Raw genomic sequence first — 10,390 nt, 5'->3', positions numbered from 1 at the left:
CATAGACAAAAAGTTAAAATATTGAACATATATATATATATATATATATATATATATATATATATATATATATATATATATATATATATATATATATATATATGTCAATCATCAACAACTACCATATATAGCTCCTCTAACATTAACCATATCTTATATGCATAATTTCCTATCTCTCTCTATATATGGAAAATTCTATATGAACATCATCAAATTTTTCTACCCTATCTAACACCTAATAAAAATTAATATATTTTTTTTAATTTTTTGAAAATATTTTATATTTAAAAAAAAATATAATCTTATTGATATTGTATAGGTGCAGAATAAAAATGGAAGTTTTCATGTACACCATTTGATAACACATAAAAGAAAATAAAAGTTTGATTATTTTTAACCCTTTGGTGTTTTACTTTTGGATAAGCTTTCAATTTATAGTTAATATTTGAAGGGGTCTTCGAGGAAGCAAAATTTAGTAAATTAGATATAATTGGCAAAGTATTAAATACTAATTAATGAAATGAAGTAAGGAATATTGGTATCCAAGCAAAGAGGTGCATGCATGCATGCATGCATACCAAAAGTTTTTGGATGTCTTTCTAAAGTAAAATTTTAGATAACATTATTTGTAGCTAATAACCAACAACTCATCATGACTAATATAGTAATAATAGTTTCTCATCATCAACCTGACACATGCAACGGTAATTAACAGACATACCCGCCAAGAATACCTTATCCATCACCTCTCATTCTTTTTTTTTTCCTTCTTTTTCTAAAAGAAACTTCAAATTACGAAACTTTCTTCCCCTCACCTTTTCCTCTCTTAGATATCATTGTTGTTCACGCCACCACTCATATGGGTCTTCATGCCCGCCGCCGCGACTCGGCTCCTGGCCCCTTTCCGCCGTTGTCTCCCACCATCTTCATCCCTCCTCCGTCTTTAACCCAACAAGATCCCACTCCGGATCCTTTTCCTCCTTCCATCTTCGAGAATCGCCGCCCCGCCAAATCTCACAGCCGCCGTGAGTCCCTTCCTGGTCCCTCCTGCCTCCCGCTCTCGCCGCCGTCTACCGCCTCCCATTGCCGCCGTGACTCCTACCCTGGACCCTTCCCTACCCCCTTCCAGGAATCTGACTCCGGTCTCCTTCCTTCCACCTCATCATCCTCCCTCAACCACTTTTATCATGACACTTATTCCAATACCGGCAAACGCAGGTTATGTATTGTGATCATGTCAATATATATATATATATATATATATATATATATATATATATATATATATATATATATATATGCATTATCCTTTTGATACGTTTTTTCATTTATGTTCATGCAAAAGATTTGAGCTTTTTCACATGAAAAAAAAAATGACCCTTTTTATAGATTAAAACTGATTCGTATGCTTTAAACTCTTACGTAGATTTGTTTTTTTCAAAAGCTAACGTGCCGAAGTTGATGATTCTGACATGTTCACAAAATTTGATTCATTTAGTTTTTCGATGCATCTAAATAGAATCGTCTTATTATTGTTTATTACAAGGGTGCAAAGTTTTAATCTTTTGGTTTCGGTTGCATCTTTTGATATTGGGAGCAGTTGCATTTTCAAACACCCCACAATCTTTGATGAAAAAGTTGTTTATGAAACAACATATCAAAACAGAATGATGTTTTAAGGAAATAAAGGGAGATTAGAAATTAAAAACATTTATAATGCAGCTGAGATTGTGGTCATCTAATCACAGACACCTCAAACTCAAAAAGTTTGATGTTGTGGTCGCAATTGTTGTTTGTTTGCGACCATTTTCTAAAATCGTAGAAGAGTTAGCCATGATTTATATATCTCTGCAAAACCTGTTTCTCTGAAATAACTTGTTTGTATATTGTCGCAGGTCGTGTCTCTACGACGAGAGCAGCGACCTCTCATGGCCGTTTCAGGAGTTGGAGGGTCTGGACCACGGTGACATAAGGGAAACAGCGTATGAAATCCTCTTCACAGCGTGCCGATCCTCGCCAGGGTTCGGTGGCCGGAGCGCGATCACATTTTACTCGAAGCATGATGGGAATAGTGATGGGAAGAGTCCGGGGGTGACGCAGACAAGTAAGATGAAGCTAGCGCTTGGGCTGAAGATGATGAGAAGCTCCTTGTCCCAAAGGGTGATGGTGTCCACGACGGCGTCGACGCCGGCATCGCCGGTGACGGAGCGGAGTCCACGGTCACGCTCTGTGCCGCGACGGGCGATGACCATGGCGGAAGTCATGAGGCTACAGATGGGGGTGTCGGAGCAGAGTGATAGCCGACTGAGGAAAACACTTGTGAGGACGCTTGTTGGTCAAGTAAGACAACATGCGCAGACATTTTTCTTGTCTTGCACATTTAAACGTGTTCTTTTATTTCTTTTATTTGCATTGTCATCGTGGTCTGATATTTTAACTTATACAGCATTTGATTGTTTGCATTAATCACAAAGTGTTTCATAGGCTGAAATTTTAACTTTTGTAATGCTTGTTTTAAGATTCGTATCTAGGAACTGGTAGGCATTATAATGTCTGTGTTTGTTTATTACGTTGTTTAGTCTTTTCTTTTGGGTGAAGTTTTCAATGTTTTGTAACTTTTGTTTATTACGTCATATTTTCCTTGGAAAACACATGAATTGCAGCTTGGGCGGCAAGCAGAAACTATCATTCTCCCATTGGAACTTCTTCGCCACTTAAAACCTTCAGAATTCAGTGATTTTCATGAGTACCATTTGTGGCAGAAGAGGCAGCTAAAACTCCTTGAAGCCGGTCTCCTCTCTCACCCTGCAATTCCCATAGATAAGAACAACACATATGCCATGCACCTTAGAGACATTATCCGTAGTGCTGAATTCAAACCCTTAGACACTTGCAAAAACTCAGACACCATGAGAACCTTCACCAACTCTGTGGTTTCCTTATCAATGAGAACTCCTAATGACAATCCCACCAATGTTTGCCACTGGGCTAATGGATACCCTGTGAACGTTCATCTCTACATTTCCCTTCTCCAATCCATTTTTGATCAAACGGAGGAGACAGCGGTGCTTGATGAGGTGGATGACCAACTTGAGCTCATAAAGAAAACTTGGTCAACATTGGGAATCAATAAGCCAATTCACAATGTTTGCTTTGCATGGGTGATGTTTCAACAATATGTGGAAACTGGGCAGACAGAACCTGATCTTGTTTGTGCCGCACTTGCTACATTGAGTGAGGTGTCAAATGATACTAAGAAAGAAAAAGAGTCCTTGTATATTGAGATATTGACATCTATGCTCAAATCACTCAAGGAATGGACAGATAAGAGATTTCTTAACTATCATGAATGTTTTCAAGAAGGTAATATCGGACAAATCGAAAACCTTCTTCCTGTAGTGAGATTAGCAACCAAGATTTTGGGAGATTTCAAAGTTTCTGATGAAGAAGTGCAAGATAGAGGAGATAAAACTACAAGGGATGCCTCGGAGGACCAGATTGATGATTATATTCGTTCTTCCGTGAAAAATGCTTTTGAAAAGGTAGGTAACAGTTGAGAAACAATCTTAAAGGTTGATATGTCAAAAGAATGCATAATATTTACTTTAAAAGTGAATAGGGAATTATCATAATGTCTTTGTTTTCCGATTATTGTAGATGATGGAAGCAGCAAATGATAAATCTGCTGAATCTGAAACAAAGGTAGAAATAAGTGAGATTATGCTTCAATTGGCTCAGGAGACTGAAAATTTAGCAAACAAGGAGAAACAGAGTTATAGTCCAGTATTGAAGAAATGGCATTCTATAGCAGCTGCAGTAGCAGCAATGACTCTAAACAATTGCTACGGACATGTGCTAAAGCAATATTTAAGTGAAATGACCACATCAGAAACAGTTGAGGTTATTTTAGTACTGCGTAGGGCTAAAATTCTAGAAGATGTTTTGGTTCAAATGGTTGTTGAAGACTCAGTCGATTGTGAGGATGGAGGCAAAACAGTAGTGAGAGAGATGGTTCCTTTTGAAGTTGAATCAACCACACTGACCCTGATTAAAAAATGGATGGATGAATCACTACTCAAAGTGAGAGATTGCTTTCAGAGAGCAAAAGAAAACGAAGTAAGTTTTACCCTCTTAACAAACATAATTGGAGGAGAACACAACACATTGTGCATTTAGAAGACTACATAACATCTTTTCTCTTTTTTTCAGGCATGGAATCCAAAGTCCAAATCAGAGCCATATGCAAAATCAGTAGTAGAGTTGATGAATTTGTCCAAGAAAGTTGTGCAAGAATTCTTCCAAATTCCAATATCAATAACTGAAGATTTAGTTCAAGAACTTGTTGATGGATTACAGAAAGTGTTGCGGGAGTACATAATGTTTGTTGCAGCATGTGGTAAGTGGTTCTAAAGCTAAATCTATCTACACTAGAAAGCTTCAAACATGTGTTTAGTTTGAATTTTAAATGAAAGACAAAAAACACTCAAGACTAGGAAGCAGCAAAGATGATTCTGATTTGTTATATTTTGATCAAAACTGTCTCAGGTTTGAAAGAGAACTACATTCCCTCGCTTCCTCCATTGACAAGGTGCAATAGGAACTCAAAGTTCCACAAGCTGTGGAAGATAGCTAGTCCATGCAGTGTTAGTTGTGAAGATCCAAACATATATTCCATATATGAAGCAAAGCATCCTCACTCATGCACTAGCCGTGGAACACAACGCCTCTACATTCGTCTCAACTCCTTGCACTATATCCTTTCTCATATTCCTCAAATTGACAAAGCACTGTCCTTGTCAGAAGGAGTAGTTCCTTCAAATCGCCACAGTCCTGCAAATAATCAGAAGGCTCAAAGTAAGAGCATCTCATACTTTGAAGCAACCAACACTGCCATCCTAGCAGCATGCCAACATGTCTCAGAAGTTGCTTCCTACCGGCTCATGTTCTTTGACTCAAATCCTTTCTTCTACGATAGCCTCTATGTTGGTGATGTAGCCAATGCTCGGATCGACAAAATGTTGACAATCCTCAAACATAACATCAAACTAATGACAGCAATTCTAACAGAAAGAGCTCAAGAAGTGGCAGTGAAGCAAGTTATGAAGGCTTCCTTTGATGCATTCCTAACAGTTTTACTAGCTGGAGGAACCACCAGGGTGTTCAATGAATCTGATCACCAGTTTATACAAGATGATTTTGAAAGTTTGAAGAAGGTGTTCCACATTTGTGGAGAAGAATTTTGGCAGAAAATATGGTGGAGAAAGAGGCTGAGGTTGTGGAGGGTGTAATAGAACTTATGGGAATGAGTACTGAACAACTGGTGGAAAACTTGAGTACCTTAACCGGTGAATCAGGTGGAGTAGGAGTCACTGGAAATGGCCAGAAGTTGTCAATGCCTCCAACTACAGGAAAGTGGAATAGAACAGACCCCAACACAATCTTAAGGGTATTGTGTTATAGAAATGATCGAGTTGCAAATAGTTTCCTGAAAAGGACGTTCCAAATAGCAAGGAGGAGGTGACAACAAATAGCCATATATCATGAACTTTTGCAAAACTTAGTTGTAAAATAAATCTTTCCTTCTAACTAGGATGAACAAGTTTCTAGGAGAGGGGGTGAAGATTTTGTATAAAAAAGTGAACCAAAGTTTTGGAATACACAATGGGGGAACTATTTGTTCAAGAAAGAACTGTCTTGCTTTCATCTTTAGGCTTTTTCAACATTAAACTGATTCAAGAAACAATTGCAGACTGCAGATTGTCTTCTGAATCATGTTTCTGTTAAAAGGAATAATTTAACCTTCTTTTTGAAGAAAAAAGGGAGAAAGAAAGAAACACAATATAATTTGGTGTTGACGCATCTTTTTGCAGGAGTAGCTCATAGCTAGGATGCTGCCACCAGTTATGTTGTTAGTCTATAGGGTTTAGAAAACAAAAGACCAAAGTGCTTGCGACTAAAAATGGAAAATCATCTATCTTTTTGTTGTGTATTTAATGTGAACGTCTTAATAAGAGAAGGGTTTTTGTTGGTTAAAATGAACACTCAAGAATATATCAAACAACTAAAATGCTTTTGCTTTTACCTTCCTAAACTCATTTGACCGTGGATCATTCAAATTTGATCCCGAAACAGTTTTCAAACACTATGCAAATGATAAGGAAGTTGAATAATAAATTTATCCAAAATCGATCTAAACCAATGCACGCTCGTATTACTAAAGTATATATCTCTTAAAATAAACAATTTAAGGTGAGACTCAACCGACAAAATGTTCATTGGGATAATGTATTGTATGTATTGGGATAATGAAAAATGAAGTGACAGTGAAAACATTAAAGACGTTCTTCAAAAATCATTGAAAGTAAAAAGATCATCATTGCTTTAGAATTACTTACTAATCATGAAACACTAACATTCATCGTAACTTGATGAAGAATAACATTGATTCAAATTTAGAAGTTAAGTGATCAAAGTAATTCACTTAAAAGTTAAAAAAAAGAATAAACTAAACAAAATTTACTATTGTTGTCAATTCATAATGATATGGTGTGATTATGTACCCAGATCAATCCTCAGAATTTATCAAACTAAAATAGCAGTTAACTACTGATATTACACAGAAAAATCTCACCCTCTTTTGAAGAGTGCCACGATTGAACATACAGTCTGAATGAAGGTTAGCAAAAGTAGCACAATTGCAGCAATGGTAGATGCTATCTTCCAAGGTGTATTGAAGTAGTCATGCATAAAGATTGCCTTGTACTTGTTTCGAGGATTTTCATAGAAACTATTCAGTTGATCACACAAGCAGCGATAATCTGATTTAATGTATGGCAGGGTAACATTGCAGCAGAGATTGTTAACCATTGTAGCCACTGCATCATCATCACCCAACAAATTAACAATGATTTTCTTTTCAACTAGTATGTTCACATCTTTCCCTGTGTTGATAAGAAAATCTAGAATCATAATGTACTCGGTGATGTAAGGTGAACACAGAAGGTGGCATTGCTCAAATGCAATTATGTTCCTGATAAATATCTCAGTTGAGCTATGCACCTTAATGCATGGCATTGTCAACACACCCTTATGAAATTTCAGGTCAAGTAAGCACGCACTTGGACTAACCTCCAAAACCAAACCAGCCTCCCTTAACCGGGTTGCACTATATAGATGATCAACTATATCAACTCTTCTTTCTCGAATCCTACGATCAAATGATGATGGTAGCATAAAAGTCCTGAGGAGATCAGTGAAGTGCACCACACCAAGTACTTTTTCAGGTCTTATGTTTTGTTGGTTATGAGGTTTAAAATAGTTGAAAGTTACATTGACAAAAGAGGGCAAGTTAGGAATCTCGTGATGAGGAACTGCTAGCTTGTAGAGGCCCTCTAGAACAAAAAAAGGAAGCTGATTTTCAAGTAGTATCAAGTCAAGTGCAACATCATTGGCCAACCACGGTTGTAACAACAAAGGGTCAATTTCTACCCATCTATCATAGTAATAATATCTAAGGAAAAGCTCAATTATGAAGTAAGAATCAATTAGAACCATCCTTAAGAAATCGTCACTACTATGTTGAACTGGCTCTGCATAACAGCACCTAATAATCCTTTCCCAATCTTTAAGTTTACTGACACATTCCTCCACACTTAGCCGAGACCTAGTGATGAAGCTCTTGAGATACTGCAGTTTGAGGTTTTCCATTGGTTCAAGCCTAATGTCACCACCAGGTCTAAAAGGGGTGTGAATGGGACCAATGGAAACAACACGAGGAGTATAGGCTTGATGATTTGGTTGGCGAATTTTGTGAGGCACTCTGTAAACGCATTGTTCATGGACTATAGAATTCTCAGGAAGTTCCACTTGTTCTAGGATCTCTCTCACCTGTTTCACTAAATCATGGTGTTTATTTATGTTTACAGAAGAACCATTTGCTTCCATAATTTCCCTGCTGAAGTGATTCTCAAATCTTGAAAGAAATAAACCTGAAAGATGCACCAAGCACAACTCTAGGAATAAAACTCTGTTGCTTGTTCATGCTATTCTTGTTCAAACATAGATCTAATGCACATTGAATCTAAAAGTCTAGTCCAATCATTAAATCTTCTATGCCAATTGAACAGTGAAGTTGTTGAATTATAATATGGCAACAAAAATCATCAAAATCTAAGTCTAATATACAAATATTTACCTCTTTTCTTTAGAAAACCTCCTTAACTTAGGAAGAAGAAAACTGCACAGAAAACAAGACTTGAATCTCGTTTCGTTGCGGAAATAAAAGAAAATAGGATCAAGAAAGAAGAAGGAACCGGGTGATGAAGTTGCCACATGAATCTCCTGTCAGGAATAGAATCAACAAGTTAATCTTCAGTTATCATATAGAAGCTCTCTGTTATATCTGTAACGATGTTTCCAACCAACAAAACTTTTTTTGGAACGTGGGGGAGCGTGTGGTGTTCAAAAGTCAATATTAGTGCTTTTATTTATTCATATATAACCTATGCCGGCATAGGTTTTTGATACATTATTATATATTCAGGTATGTCTGTAAATGTTACATTACTACTGTCATTTCATGTTCTCTAGCTATACAAAAAACAATACTTTAAGGAGTGTGTGTTTTAAGATAAGAATGTTCCTTTCGTTGGTTTAGTTTGCACAATCCTATGTTTGTGTAACAGTGTCCCTGTTGGATAAACTTAAATATGGGTAGTTGGAAGTTGCTATATTAATTGTCTAGGAGATTGCAAAAGGTTGAGAGTGGTTCTAACATTGATTAAGCATGCAATAAAGTTCATTAACTGTAAGTTAGGTAGTGGTTATATTTAATGAATGTAGTTGAAGGGCCATGTCCAAAAGCCTATAAAAAGACCATGTAATGCTTCATTGCAAAATACAACAAATCTGAATATAGAAAGTATTTATCCATAGAGTTACTTGTTTGTCAACAAATTGACATCAAAGCTTGAGAGTCTGAGTGTTTGAGTTAGAGAGTTTGATCGAGATGGCCAGCTTAGCTAACAACATGCCCCTATCGAAGTTATCAAAAGGTGTCAGCTATGATAACTGAAGCCTGTAGATGAAGGCTCTCCTTGGTTCCCAAGAAGTATGGGAGATGGTTGAAAATGGGCACCAAGAACCAGAGGACGCTAGAGAAATGACGATAGCCCAACTTGCTACGTTAAAAGCAACAGGGGCAAAGGACAAAACAGCTCTATTTATGCTGTATCGAGCTGTTGATGAGTCCAGCTTTGAGAAGATAGCAAATGTAATGTCTTCAAAAGAAGCGCGAGATATTCTAGAGAAGGCACACAAAAGGGATAACCGTGTGAAGCAAGTCCGACTTCAAACTCTCATAGGCGAGCTAGAAAGGATGAGGATGAAGGAAGCTGAAGGGGTTGCCGAGTACGTCTCCCGAGTTGAGACTGTAGTGAATCAGCTCGGTAGAAATGGAGAGACACTGCCCGCTTATCGAGTGGTGGAGAAAATCTTGAGGTCGTTAACCGACGACTTCGATAATATAGTTTGCGCAATAGAGGAATTCAAGGACTTGACAACGCTCTCGGTGGAAGAGCTTGCTGGGTCGCTTGAAGCGCATGAGCAACGAAGAAGGAAGAAGAAGGAGTCCCTTGATCAAGCACTTCAAGCAAAGGCAACCATTAGGGAAATGAAGGTTCCTTATACTCAGAACACTAGAGGCCAAGGTGGTAGAGGCAAAGGAGGATATGAAAAAGGTCAAGAACAGGTCGGCCAACAAAATTGGCATTGCCGAGGACAAGGTGGAGGTCATGGTGGTAGAAAATGAGGAGGTCAGTCGAACAACTTAGGAGTTGAGTGCTTCAAATGTGGTAAGTACAATCATTTTGCCAAAGAGTGTTATTCAGGAGTTAAATGTTACAATTGTGGGAAGGTTGGACATTTCGCGAAGGACTGCCAATCTGAAAGCAAGAAGGAAACGAACTTCCTTTCTGAGGATGCTGAGGAAGAAGAAGGAATATTAATGATGTCCAGGAGATCAGGTGTTGAGCTAAGTCCGAGCTGTTCTGACAACTCAGTTTGGTACCTTGATACAGGAGCAAGCAACCACATGTGCGGGGACGATAATATTTTTAAGGAGCTCACCAAAGTTGAGGCTGGACACGTATCATTTGGAGATGCATCAAAGGTGGCAGTAAAAGGCCGGGGTACAATCTATTGGTACCTGCAAAAGAACAACTGAGTTGGAGAAATCAGATAGTGTATTATGTACCCGATCTCAAGAGCAACATATTGAGCATGGGGCAACTGATGGAGAAAGGCTACTCAGTTTTGATGAAAGACCGAGTACTATACTTGAAAGACAAGTCAGATCGATTGATTGCCCAAGTAGAGATGAAGAAGAACAGGA

At 37.8% G+C, this 10,390-nt stretch overlaps 1 protein-coding gene and 1 pseudogene across 1 annotated transcript; one reads left to right on the top strand and one right to left on the bottom strand.

Annotated features, from left to right (window-relative positions):
- Positions 1 to 831: 831 nt before the first annotated feature.
- Positions 832 to 5,996, top strand: LOC114181737 (annotated as a pseudogene).
- Positions 5,997 to 6,516: 520 nt separating this feature from the next.
- Positions 6,517 to 8,446, bottom strand: LOC114181718 (UPF0481 protein At3g47200-like). Its single transcript, XM_028068250.1, has 3 exons — positions 8,313 to 8,446; positions 8,195 to 8,236; positions 6,517 to 7,988 (listed from the first exon to the last, which is right to left on the bottom strand). The coding sequence occupies exon 3, from the start codon at positions 7,942 to 7,944 to the stop codon at positions 6,628 to 6,630; it is 1,317 nt and encodes a 438-aa protein (XP_027924051.1). The 5' UTR covers positions 7,945 to 7,988; positions 8,195 to 8,236; positions 8,313 to 8,446; the 3' UTR covers positions 6,517 to 6,627.
- Between the last annotated feature and the right edge of the window lie 1,944 nt (positions 8,447 to 10,390).

Source organism: Vigna unguiculata, chromosome 4, assembly GCF_004118075.2.
Source record: "Vigna unguiculata cultivar IT97K-499-35 chromosome 4, ASM411807v1, whole genome shotgun sequence".
NCBI lineage: Eukaryota > Viridiplantae > Streptophyta > Magnoliopsida > Fabales > Fabaceae > Vigna > Vigna unguiculata.
This window is presented reverse-complemented; position numbering and strand designations above follow the sequence as displayed.